Source organism: Oryctolagus cuniculus, chromosome 10, assembly GCF_964237555.1.
Source record: "Oryctolagus cuniculus chromosome 10, mOryCun1.1, whole genome shotgun sequence".
Taxonomy (NCBI): domain Eukaryota; kingdom Metazoa; phylum Chordata; class Mammalia; order Lagomorpha; family Leporidae; genus Oryctolagus; species Oryctolagus cuniculus.
The window spans coordinates 15681195-15694977 of record NC_091441.1 but is presented as its reverse complement, the minus strand read 5'-3'; the positions used below and the strand labels follow the sequence as shown (position 1 = coordinate 15694977).

The 13783-nt window shown below is 41.1% G+C and overlaps 1 protein-coding gene and 1 pseudogene across 1 annotated transcript in view; both read left to right on the top strand.

Moving 5' to 3' along the window:
* PHLPP1 (PH domain and leucine rich repeat protein phosphatase 1) overlaps positions 1-13783 on the top strand; it is a 229866-nt gene that overhangs the window by 120055 nt on the left and 96028 nt on the right. Inside the window, exon 4 of the mRNA XM_051851890.2 lies at positions 12782-12948. Coding sequence (XP_051707850.2) covers positions 12782-12948 — 167 coding nt within the window. The remainder of the gene's footprint in view (positions 1-12781; positions 12949-13783) is intronic.
* On the top strand, positions 10133-10215 carry LOC127492519 (U4 spliceosomal RNA; annotated as a pseudogene).

The window sequence follows — 13783 nt, the reverse complement described above, 5'->3', positions numbered from 1 at the left end:
AGTATTGAGGTACATCAGTGTCACTATATGTGATTGTAAGAAACCCTTTCATGTAAATTGGTCTTTTATTTTATTTATTTATTTATTTATTTATTTATTTATTTATTTTTGGACAGGCAGAGTTAGATAGTGAGAGAGAGAGAGACAGAGAGAAAGGTCTTTCTTTTTCCGTTGGTTTACCCCCGAAGTGGCCACTAGGGCCAGCGTATTGTGGCCAGCGCGCTGCGCCCATCGGAAGCCAGGAGCCAGGTGCTTCCTCCTGGTCTCCCTTGCGGGTGCAGGGCCCAAGGACCTGGGCCATCCTCTACTGCCTTCCCGGGCCACAGCAAAGAGCTGGACTGGAAGAGGGGCAACTGGGACAGAATCCGGCGCCCCAACTGGGACTAGAACCTGGGGTGCCGGCGCTGCAGGCGGAGGAGAAGTCCCAGGCTTTTCTGTAACCTCCCTGTTCACATTTTGTACCGATTCTTCAAATAAAGAATCCAGGGCCCTTTGACCAAAGACAGTCTAGCAAGCCATAGTAGCTTCTGATGTGGAACTAAGATCATGAGTGACATGGAGTTTTACTTATAGTAAGTTTGCTCTTGTCGTGATCAGAGCAAGGAAAAGTTTGGAGATTTGGTGTTTAAGGTATTTGGGCATGGGAGGGCTTCAAGGAAGTAAGGAGCCTGCTGACTCTTGAAGGAGCTCACCATGAAAACAGGAACGTTCCTTTCAAGGAGGAGTCTAGTATGTGCAGAAGTACAGCTATGATTAAAGTAAAAATAGTAGAATGATTTCTTTATACTTAAGCTTCAGCTATCCCTCTCTTATTTCCATATACTAATCCCTTCTGTTTTCCCTGTAGTGACTATTGTTTCTGAAATCTGAGTAACTACAGTTATGTGTTACTTAACCACAAAGACACGTTCTGAGAGCCTGGTCATTAGGCAATTTTGTCAGTGTGTGAACATTGCAGACTGTATTTACACAAATTGAGCGAGCAATGGTGTCATTAAGAGTTGGAGTCTTAGGTGGCCACCACCCTATATTCAGTCCACTGCCAACTAAAACTTTGTTATATAATCAAAATTTATACAAATAATAGATACCTAGTTTTCTTACTGTTTCATAACAAAAAATCATGCTTTTTTGAAACAATACCTATTTGTATATTAAGGCTGTTATCTTATAAAACTATGCTTTTCTTTATTTGAGAGATAAGGGGAGAGAGAGAGAGAGGAGAGGGTGAGGGAAGTAGAGAGAGTAAGCGGAATAGGTTATCCATCTGCTAGTTCACTTCCAAAACCCAAAATGCCCCTGAGGCTAGGTTAGTCTGAAGACTGGAGCCAGGAACCCAGTCCAGGTCTCCCAAGTGGGTGGAGGGACTCCACTACTTGGGCCATCATCTGCTGCCTCTCACGGTGCACATTAGCAGGAAGCTGGAATGAGGAGCCAGAGGTAGGATTCCAACCCAGGCACTCCAGTAAGAGAAATTGAGTTCCCCAACTCCATGTCTTAAATGCTATGCCAATTTCTTGCCACTGGGCTCTCCTCGTGTTCCTCCCTCTTCTTTCCTCCTGTCTTCTCATCCCTTGCCCCTTTCTTCTTCCTGCTCAACAGGGAGATGGGAGCAAGAGAGGAAAGAGAAGACAGTTACTGTTCTCTGTGTGCGCCAGGGGATTGTTCTAGGGTCCCTGGGGGTTGTTAGGATCTCAGCAAATAGAAATGTATTCCTCATGTCCTGATGGAACTCTGGAAACATTTTCCTGTAGAATCATTAAAAAAGGTTGATTGGGCCAGCATTCACAGCAGATAAAGCTGCAGCCTGCGACACCAGCATCCCATGTGTGTGCTGGTTTGAGACCCAGATGCTCTACTTTCGATTCAGCTCCTTACTAATGTGCCTGGGAAAGCAGCAGAAGATGGCCAAAGGACGTGGGCCCCTGCACCCACATGAGAGACTCAGAGGAAGCTTCTGGCTTCTGACTTCAAAATGGCCCATCCCTGCTAGTTGTGGCCATTTGGGGAGTGAACTAGTGGGTAGAAGACCTTTCTCTTTCTCTGTCTCACCATTTCTCTCTTTGTAACTCTGCCTTTCAAATAAATAAATAATCTTTAAAAAAATTAAAAAGTAAAAAAGGTTGATTAGGGTTCGTGCTTCTCTTATTAGTACTTTCAAATATGTGTGGATTCTGTCAATATAATGTTAGCTTTAATTAAATGCATGCTAGATCTTAAGTGGGGAACTTTAAACTATGTTTGAAAATTAGACAACTTGAGGAGCCGGCACCGCGGCTCACTAGACTAATCCTCCGCCTTGTGGCGCCGGCACACCGGGTTCTAGTCCCGGTCGGGGCCCCTCTTCCAGGCCAGCTCTCTGCTGTGGCCAGGGAGTGCAGTGGAGGATGGCCCAAGTGCTTGGGCCCTGCACCCGCATGGGAGACCAGGAGAAGCACCTGGCTCCTGGCTTCGGATCAGCGCGGTGCGCCGGCCGCAGCGCGTGGGCCTCGGCGGCCATTGGAGGGTGAACCAATGGCAAAGGAAGACCTTTCTCTCTGTCTCTCTCTCTCACTATCCACTCTGCCTGTCAAAAAATAAAAAAATAAAAAAAAATAAAAAATTAGACAACTTGGCCGGCACTGTGGCTCACTTGACTAATCCTCTGCCTGCGGCGCCGGCACACCGGGTTCTAGTCCCAGTTGGGGCACCAGATTCTGTCCCGGTTGCTCCTCTTCCAGTCCAGCTCTCTGCTGTGGCCTGGGAAGGCAGTGGAGGATGGCCCAAGTGCTTTGGCCCTGCACCCACATGGCAGACCAGGAGGAAGCACCTGGCTCCTGGCTTTGTTCGGATCAGTGCAGCGCGCTGGCCATAGCGGCCATTTTGGGGGTGAACCAATGGAAAGGAAGATCTCTCTCTCCGTCTCTCTCTCTCACTGTCTAAATATGCCTTAAAAAAAAAAAATTAGACAACTTGGCATTTTAATATTGAGAAGGCTCTTGTAAAAGGTAGTTACCAAAAAGGTAGTATTAATTGTTATAGTTCTATAAATAATTGCCTAACAATTATTTGGAATTTTCTTTGAAGACATTGTGTAGTTTAACCTTGAATTTTGTTCATCATCTTAGGTTGAGAGACTTAGAATTTAAGATTTGACAAAGGCCTTTATGGACTCCCAACTTAATCCCCCAGATGTCTAATGTTTCAGACACCTGTGGTGTTTGAAGAGACAGTTCTTCCTTTATAAATGAACTAAGTCTATTCCTGTAACTTTGACTTATTGGCCCTAGTTTTTGTTGTCTGGTATTGCACAAGATAGTTCTTCTCCCTCTTCTATTTGATAACCTCAAAATGCTGAGGGTTACCACGATGGCTGTGCCCTTGCACCACCCTGTCCCCTTCATTGCACTTGGTTTTCAGAAGAAGCATCTTTGTTGAGTCCAACAGTTCCCTCTGCCTCTTGGCTCTGAGGTCCCTCTATCTAGCAGCCTCCCTCCTGGGTATACTCTGGTTTCTTGACATCCTTGCAGAAATGATGTACTGAGCACAGAGTGTATGACCATTATTTCTCCTGCCTTTGATACTATATCCAAAGTGAATTAGTGTTCAGCACCTCCTCTAACTTGTTGATTTATTTTAATAATAACAGTGCTATTCACCTGACTAAATTGCTGCTCAGAGATAACACCAACTGGGGTGCCCTCTGGAGCACTTCATTGCCCTGTGAGGGGAATGCTGATGACAGTTTTGGAGCTGGGGCTTTACAACAAAAGGTAGCGGCTCTTGGGAGGTATATTCATTTCCATTTTGCAGGTGATGGAACTGAGGTACAAAGTGTTCAACCAGTGCTTCGTAGACATTCTGCTGCCTCGCCCTTGTTATTCATTTGTATTGTAGTAGTGCTTTATAGTGATCTGAAGGGTCTAAAAATCGAAAGAGTCAAATGACAACTAAGAATTGTGGAAAAGATCCAAATAAAGTATTTCATTTACAGAGTTGTCAGCAGAATCCAGCCAGTGGAGTGGTATAATAAAAGGTGATTTACCAGGTGTCTGTTTCCTGGAGTGAGCACAGCCATTGCACATTGATCGCTGATCTTCACGACAACCAAGAGGTAGTTAGGAAATTTGAGATGAGTTGTCCAAGTCAGATTAAGTCATTTTCAGTGGTGAGGGAGCTGTTACCTGATGCATATATGATTAACCACATCTCTGAATTTACTTGTTATATTTTAGAATTAAATTGTTTTACTCTGAAGGTCTAGACCAATCTGTAAAACTTTAGTTGCTGTTACACACTTACCTTGGGAATCTCTAATATTTTAACCCAGCGTTTTACATTTCTCCAATTACTCTACCCACGAGTCTTGAGTTGTAGTTTTATAAAGCACAGAACAGTGGAATAATCGAGGGGAAAATCTGTAACTCTCTATTAAATATATTGGGCCTTGTATGTTAACTTGGAACTTAAACATTGGTTTATTTTGTGTTTTACACACAAAGCAAGTAGCTTATTATAATAGAACCATTTGAATATGTACTTAAATGTTTTAAAATAGCAGGTTACAAAGTAAGTCTTTGCAGTTCACTTCTCAGACCTTTGTGGCATAGACGCCACCTTTTGGGGATTGCTGCTGGGACTTTCAGAAGCATTCTCAGGTAGTAACATTCTAACATGTTGTTTACGTGTATTTTGCCAATAAGGAAATGAGGAAGGAACTCTGAGTTTAGATTGCCCTCCACCCATGCTGAGTTCTGTTTTTTTGTTGTTACTGAGAAACACAATAGTGTTGATGTGTGTGCTGGGGAGATAACTTAGACTGACACTCTTCGTGATTTGGGAACGCTAGTGGCACCATCTCCTCTGGCCCTATACAGTTGCTTCTGGCTCATAAAGAGTAGGTGCCATATCCGTGTTTCCAGTTTAGGCTATACAGTGACCTTATTGGACAAATACAGCAGAAGTACCTGTGAATGCATGGCTCATTGTGTAAGAGAGGGCTTTGTAGCCAGTATGGATGTGGAGGTCTCTGGGGTTTGTGTTTGTTTTTTTTTTTTTTTTTTTTTTTTTTTTTAATATTTTACGTTTTTTAAAATGTATTTGAAAGACAGTGAGACAGAGGCAGAGAGAGAGAATCAGAAATCTTCTGTCTGCTGGTTCACTCCCCAAGTGACTGCAGCAGCTGGGGCTGGTCCAGTCTAACCCAGGATCCAGGAACTCAATCTGGATCTCCCATGTGGGTGTCAGGGACCTCATCACCTGCTGCCTCTCATGGTGTGCAGTAGCAGGAAGCTAGAATTGGAAGCAGAGCCAGGACTCAAACCCAGGCACTCCAATAAGGGATGTGAATGTCCCAAGTAGCATTTTAATGTCTGTGCCAAATGCCTGCCCCTAGAGATTTGTGTTGTTTGCCTTGTATGTCCACATTGAACCATTGCATATACACTGTTGAACTATAGTTTAGATGTCTTTGTCTTCAGGAATACCAAATACAGTGCATCTTCATGCAAGGTAATTAATGAATGATATATCAGACATTTCACTCAAGTTAGCTTCGTAGTTGTATGGATGCTGACTCCTCATCCCCAGCCTCTCTCCTCCCTGGCAGAGAGACATAGGGATGCCTTAGAAGATCTCTTAGTGTCTATTTCTCTATTTTGGTTTTTCTAGATCCTTCTTGTGCTTGAACAATGAGCCAGGCATTTTGTTTTGCTTCTTATTCAATGTTCAGTTTTCTCCATACTCTTTAATTTTGGCATTCCTTAACTATATTTTAATTGGTACCTTTTAGCCCATTATCTTAAAGTCATAAGTTCCCATCCCTTCCCCCTCCTAGAATGTTCTTGCCTGCATAGTCTCATCTCTTATTTCTGCCTAGTAATGACAGCCTCTCTGGATTTTCCTCTTGTTCGGTCTCATTGACATTTTATAACCTCCAATAAATTAGATTGGTGTGTACATTTGCCTATTTTATTCTTTGTATTTTTTCATATCATTTAACCTTTTAAGAGAAAGAAATGATAAAATATTGAAATTCCAGGAGGAATTCACTAAATCCAAAATTGGTAACTTGATATATTCCTGTTAGGACATTATTAATTCATATATCATAATTAATTTTATAAGGCTTTCTGCATCTGTTAAACAGATTTTATAAAATAATAATTATCACCAGATTAGGAGATGGGCTGTCATTATGAAGAGGTCTGGGGTCAAGTTTGTATTGATAAAATTGAAACAAGTAACATTGTTAGATTGCTTAGGTAATAAAATTTAATATGCTATGCTCAAAATTTATATGCTCCTTTCTCATGCCTTCTTAAAGCTTTTTTTTTTTTTTTTTTTTTTTGGCGGGGTGGGTGAGAATTAAAACTAGGTCATTTGAGGTTAAAAATTGTTTATGGAGGTCCAGTAACTCCCCAGAGACTGTCCCTGTAGTCAGGGGCATAATTTCCCAAGCCACTGAAGCCTGGGCCAGAGCAATTAATGACTCATAAGGCCACTTCACAGCAGTCTTGCTTTACACAAGTAGAATTATTTGTGCTATTTCAGCTGCTTTGACCTAGCCTTCCAGAGTCATTTTGCTTAATTTTGAGCATACTAGGCGTATAATAAAGATAAATACAACTTTCTTAAAGTACAGAAGAGACCCAAAAAGATCACATGAATGTTACTGTGAACTTTCTGTTGCCTATGAAAAATGATTATCCACTAAGTAAGCCGTCAATAATGATATGATGCAGAGTTAAGTCCTATTGCAAGGGAGGATGATAAATTTGAAAGGATAATGGAGATAGTTAGGGTTAGGAAAACATTGGTTTAGAAACACAACTCAACTAGACCCAGAAGAAAAGCAATTTTTAGATAAGTGCCTAAGGAGAGGCAAAGAAATTACTTTTAGGAAAGTATCAAGCTGAAGAGCATGGTAGAAAAATGTGTGGAAGACCGTTAAGTAATCTAAAAATCTTGTTGTTCAATTCATCATTTGTATTTTTACCTTGTAGTGTTCTTTGCACATGCTTTGAGGGCCAGATGAACTTTACCCCTATATATGCATGTATGTCATTTGGAAAAGATGTTGAGCAGGACATGGGGATTCATGTCTGCATTAATGTTTCTCCCAGAGAATATAGGTGGGAAAAGTTCCATTTAATTTACCAACTATAAATTATCAGCCTTAAAAATTTTATTGTTAATACAGACTAGAAACTGACTTCCTTATCTACAGTTATCTCACACTGATTTAAAACTTGAACCCATTCATATGTAGCTCATTGGTAGTCTGCATTTGCCTACACTCATCTGTGTAACTGTTCAAGGCAAGAGTACTAGCCTATACATTGAAGTCTGTATTTTGTTTTATAGATTTGTATTTTTAGGAAAAAATTAATTTACTTGAAAGGCAGAGTGGCAGAGAATGCTGGTTCACTCCCTTAATAACCACAGCAGCCAAAGCTGGGCCAGGCCAAAGCCAGGAGACAACCCCATCCTGGTCTCCTGCATGGGTGGCAGAGGCCTGAGTACTTGGGCCAGTGCCTTCCAAGCTCATGAATTGGCATCTGGATTGGAAGCAGGGCAGTCTGGACTGGAACTGGCGCTCTGATGTGGGATCCCAGTACCATATGTGGCAGCTTAATTCACTGCACCATAATGCCTTTCCCAAGATTATATTTCTTGTACCTGTGGATGTTGGTCTAGGGAAATAGGGTCTGCAGAGCCTCCCTCCCCTGATTTTTTTTTTAAATTAGAAAAGTATTATTAGAGCAACTTGGTAAATTTATTGGGGCTGGTGTTATTTAGTCATCTTTAGCGATAAGGAGACAGAAGGACTGATACGAGGAAGTGACTTGTCATTTAGTAATAGAAGTGTTCCCACACACCTTGTACATTGTGAAGCCTATCTTCCTTATCCTGTCAAGTTGCTTGAGTGTCAACTTTGTGTCTTCTACTGTCTTGATGTTTGTAGGTGTTAACAGAAGTACAGTAGTTTTTGCGAAAGTGCTTTTTTATACTCTGTGAGAGCTTTTAGAAGTCATATTCTGTAACAAATATTTGAGGGAATTTGTGCATATACCTATTTCTTTCACTTTGTTTCTATGTTTCTGTGATCTTGTATACTTTTCCTGTACTTTTTTCTTTAAAACTTGTTTATTTATTTATTTGAGAGGCAGATTGAGAGAGAGAGAGAGAGAGAGAGAGAGAGAGAATCTTCTATTCACTGGTTCGTTTTTTGATCCACGTGCTTCAATATGGGTTCCGGGCATCCCAAGTGGTAGCTGAACCCATAATACCACTATACCCCTACTCCTTCCTGTAAACTTTAAATATTTTATTAGGTGCTCATTTGGTGCTCACCCAGTTGGACAACCTCTGCGAGACTGGAGAGAGCAGAGCTTGTGACGTTAAGGAATGACACCCCCACAGGGCTGCACCCCTTTTCTGAAGTCTGTATTTGGTCAACAGATGGTCTTTGCTTCTCTTGAGGAAGATACCCCTCCCCCGGGCTGTCACTGCCTTGTCCCATTCCTAAAGCGTAGCTTCTCTCAGGAACCGCGTCTAGTTTCTTTGCTCTGGTTATATTATTTTATCTTGGGAGTTAAGGGAACCTCCTTTCAAATAAGATCTGAATTGTGTTCAGGCTCCAGACCCATAAGCATAGAGTTAATGCTGTAGACTTCAAACTCTGTTCTTGCTACTTTAAGCATTTGACCTTGGATACACTCATTGATTAACCTTTATCTTTGAAATGGGGGTAAGCCCTTACTTTACTGAGTTGTTACAATGAAAATAAATATTACATCTTGTGCTCTTGAAAGAGTTATCATTACTAGGGGAGTGCAGTAAGCTCCATGAGGGGAGGGATCTTTCTGTTTTGTTCAGATAACCCATGCTTAGCACTTTGTACAACCCTCAGAACGTTTTGCTGAGTGAAGGGCCCCTGGACTGTTTCTTGTGGAAATTGCATTGAGGAAGACAAATTATATGCCAACTGAAGCATCACACTAAATACTCCCTTTGGACAACTTAGAGAAAATGATTAAACATCAAGTTGTGTTTTCTTCCTTTCCTCATTATGAACCACAAGCTGTTCTTGCCTGGAAACAAGGGGGAGGAAACCACATTAACAAGGCTGAGAGCAGTGTTGAGAAAGCCGGGCAGACCTGGTAACACTGATAGTGCGAACATAAATTCAGCATTTCATGATGACCACAGGGCTGCCAGGGTGGCCACAAGAGCTACCACTAGCTGCACCCCTGCCCAGTCCCCTGCCCTGGCAACCGAACGGGAGATTTAAGTGCTTCCACCAAGACCAACCGGGGCATGTCAGGACCCCGCCACAAAGAGGAAAGCACTCTGGTTAGAAGGGGTTTTTTGATTTTCAAAAGCTATCCAAAGAAACTATGACCCACTTACAAAGCAACTATCAAAAACTGTGATCCTTCTCAAAACAAAGACATAAATATTAATAAGAAAACCATTTGTTTATCCCTCCTAATAAGTAGCCTTTATTATTCTAGCTTCCCTCCCCCAAGTACTAAGAACAATGATAATAGTTTGGGTAGTACTGATATGGCTAGGCAGGTAGCTAGTGACCTATAGGAGCTAAGGGCTACGAGCAGTCACAACGCATGCACTGACAAAATCCCATCATCTTCCATACTCATTCAAAATGGCTAAAGGCTCAGCCACCCAGTTGTGATCAAGCAGTTCAGCTCACTTTCCATCATGCACCTACACGCCACAGTACCCTCTTGAAGATCACCACCTGTGCTACAGCCCCACCCCTCTGCCTCCTCTGAATATTTAATCAGGCAGCCTGTCCCCCAACATATGAGTGGGGTCACATTTACATAGTGGTGAAAATTCAAGAAAAGATGAATTGCTAAAATACAAACTCAGATTTCCTCCTAAGATCTTTGGAGACAGCTCTGCCCAGCCATTTTCACCCTAGGATTCCTTACCTTGTGTATACTGTAACTTCTAACCTCAAATGCACCATTAGCAAATTGTATTTTATGCATATTTACTTCTGAATACCTTTTTGGCAAAGAAGAATTGGATTCCAATGGTTATAAAATGTGAATCATTCTATTTAGCATTAGCATTAGTTGTAATAATGTTAATGGTAATAATGACAGTTAACATTTACTAAAGCGTTGCACAATGGCAGTATCATAGCCAGTGAGGTTTATCTGAGGCGCGATTATTGCTAAATGAAAACATTTGCTGAATGCTTTCTATATACCAGACATGAAATCGGTACCCTCTTTATGCCTGTTACACATATGAGAAAAATGGAGCTTGGTTGTGATGCTAGGAAGTGACTCTGCATGCTCTGAGCCCAGAGCCACTCTCCTAAGAACTGTGTCCTGCTGCTCTCTGTAATTAGGGAAGAGAAACCTGGGGTTATAGAAAAGACCATCAAGTTGACCACAGATAAGGAGTGATGTTTCTATGGCAAAGATAAAGGAGAATCCTTGTCTTCCCCTGATCTCTGTGAGGAGAGAAGGGGCCACGATGTGAGGAAGTCGAGCTGAAGCCGTGTGCTTTGGCATCAGCTGGCACTCTGTCACAGTGGTACTAGAGAGAACATTTGGGAAATGCAGGCTACCCAGCACATTTTCTGTCTCCAGTGTGCCTGTTGATCTGTAGCCATGGGAGCCTGGCTGTGGTGGGAATCATTAAACCAGAAAGGCATTGTACATCTGGATAAACATTTAGATGTAAGTTTTACATAGAATACCTGATGAAGCAAAGCTCAAATTTGTTAGCATCTAACTGATACTTTGTGGAGAGACAACCTGAGAACTTTATAGCAGGATTGTAGTGGAATCTGGTTATACCATACAGATTTTATTATTAAAGATCGGGACAAGTCCATTGATAATACTTTTCTTTATTTGTGCTGTTCTAAATCAGCACATACAGAGGCTTTCATAGGTTCAGTTTGGAACTTCGCTTCTGTCTCTCAGTGCTGTAGTAACTCTAAAGTCTTATATTATTGAAATTTAAATTCTCTTACCATGAATATTTTCAGGAATAAAATTTATACATTGAAGACCCCTGTCATCACAAGCCTAGTAGGATGGCCTGTGCTCTTGAGAATCTGCTTCTTCTGTGAGGTTCCCGAATCACCCTCTAGCAGAACACTGTTTTCTGCTTTTATAGTGCTTGGCTCCTCTGTGTACTTGGGGAACACCCTGTTGATTTATATTTAAGCCAACAGTGCTTATCTGCATACTGTGTCTGTTCTCCCCATTGGAGCTGTCTTATTTCTATCTATAGAAAGTAGTTACACAGTGACTTGATCAGCTCTTGTCCTGACTGTTGATGTGCAATGTAATACTTTATCCATTTTAGTATTTTTTTTGTTCCAGTACTATTGGTTGAACTCTGTAATTAACACACAATTATTCTTAGGTGTTTAAATTTTAACTGAAAAGTGATCCCTGCTAGGAATTTGGAAAACATTATGCTGAGTGAAATAAGCCAGTCCCAAAGGGACAAATATCATATGTTCTCCCTGATCGGTGACAACTAACCGAGCACCAAAAAGGAAACCTGTTAAAGTGAAATGAACACTATGAGAAACGGTGACTTGATCAGCCCTTGTCCTGACTGTTGATGAACAACTTAATACATTATCCCTCTTAGTATTTTTTTTTTGTTTGTTCTACTTAATACTTTTGGTTGAATACTGTAATCAATACACAGTAATTCTTAAGTGTTGAAACTTAACTGAAAAGTGATTGCTGTTAAATATAAGAGTGGGAATAAGAGAGGGAAGAGATGTGCAATTCGGGACATGCTCAAGCTGACTTGCCCCAAAAGGTAGAGTTAGAAACATACCAGGGGATTCCAATTCAATCCCATCAAGATGGCATGTACCAATGCCATCTCACTAGTCCCAGTGATCAATTTCTGTTCACAATTGATCATAATGATAGGACTAAGAGCCAAAGGGATCACATAAACAAGACTAGTGTCTGCAAATACTAACTGATAGAATAAAAAAGGGAGAGAACAATCCAACATGGAAGCGAGATACTCAGCAGACTCATAGAATGGCAGATGTCCTAAACAGCACTCTGGCCTCAGAATCAGCCCTTAAGGCATGCGGATCTGGCTGAAAAGCCCATGAGAGTATTTCAGGCATGGAAAGCCAAGACACTCTGGCAAAAAACAAACAAACAAACACCTAAATGAAAGATCTCTGTAAGTGAGATCCCGGTGGAAAGAACAGGTCATCAAAGAAGGAGGTACCTTTCTCTGAAGGGAGGAGAGAACTTCCACTTTGACTACGACCTTGTCTAAATATGATCAGAGTCGGTGAACTCAAAAGGCTTCCATAGCCTTGGCAACTCATAACAAGAGCCTAGGGTGATTACTGATGCCATAAAGAGGAGTGTCAATTTGTTAAGTCAACAACAGGAGTCACTGTGCACTTACTCCTCATGTAGGATCTCTGTCCTTAATTTGCTGTACATTGAGATATAATGCTCTAACTAGTACTCAAACAGTATTTTTCACTTTGTGTTTCTGTGTGGGTACAAACTGATGAAATCTTTACTTAATATATGCTAAATTGATCTGTATATAAAGAGAATAGAAAATGAATCTTGATGTGAATGGAAGGGGAGGGTTGCGGGTGGGAGGGAAGTTATGGGGGGGGAGCCATTGTAATCCATAAGCTGTACTTTGGAAATTTATATTCATTAAGTAAAAGTTAAAGAAAGAAAGAAAGCAGTTGCAGGCTAAGTGGATGACACTAAGACTGAATTGCATTCCTATCCCTCTCTAGGTCGCATCCCAGCGCATTAGCTCCGTGGACCTCTCGTGCTGTAGCCTGGAACACTTGCCTGTCAACCTCTTCTACAGCCAAGACCTCACTCATCTCAATTTAAAACAAAACTTCCTAAGGCAGAATTCCAGCCTCTCATCTACCAGGGGACTCAACGAACTGCAAAGGTGAGCCTGCACAATGGGTGGATCATCACAGGGAAGGAGCAGGGTTGACCTTTGGTTGTTCTCTCTTGAATATCCTGACTTAAAGCTACAGTGTGTAAACGTTCTCTTCCAGAGGGCATGTATTAATGAGGATGTCAATTCTCGTTCGGAAAATTTCCTCCCCCAAGATGCCTGCCTTAGAAAAGGACAGTTCTCTTTAAACCACTTCTATTCTTCAATTTGTCTGCAGCTGTGAAGTTATAACATTTAGTGTGCTACTTTCTGAATTTCAGATGTTTGTTCAGTTAAATTATTTCTTTTAAAATTTGCAAAAGGTCAGTTGTATTTTTCTTTGCTGAGAAAGGATATTTCTTTAGAAGCATAAGAACCAAGAATTAAATCCATTACACTGTGTTATCTGGGTGATTAGTGTGACGGTTTTGAGAGTCAGGTAAACAGGATGGGTTCCCTCATAACCAGAGAGGGAATTGACTGGCATGTTTCTAACGTGACTCAAGAATTTGCCATTTTCACTTCCTTTCCTTTTTGGAGCAATGATCAATGTTGATTCTTTGGTAAATTAGGCCTCTCATAAATATATGTTGCTAATACATGAGACTAGAACCTATAAGTGAATAATGTGTATTTTACTTACTTTTAAATGAGTGATATGATCAGATTAAACTGTAGTAATTTATCCTTGCACTTATTTGTGCACGGCTTTTAAACAACCAAAAAGAGTAATTCAGTAATTGCTTATTAGAAAGTTCGTGATGCGATTGGAAAATGGAAGACTGAATTGTCTTTTTCAGATGTGGTGAATATTATTCTTTGGTACTCTGCCAAAATTTTCAAT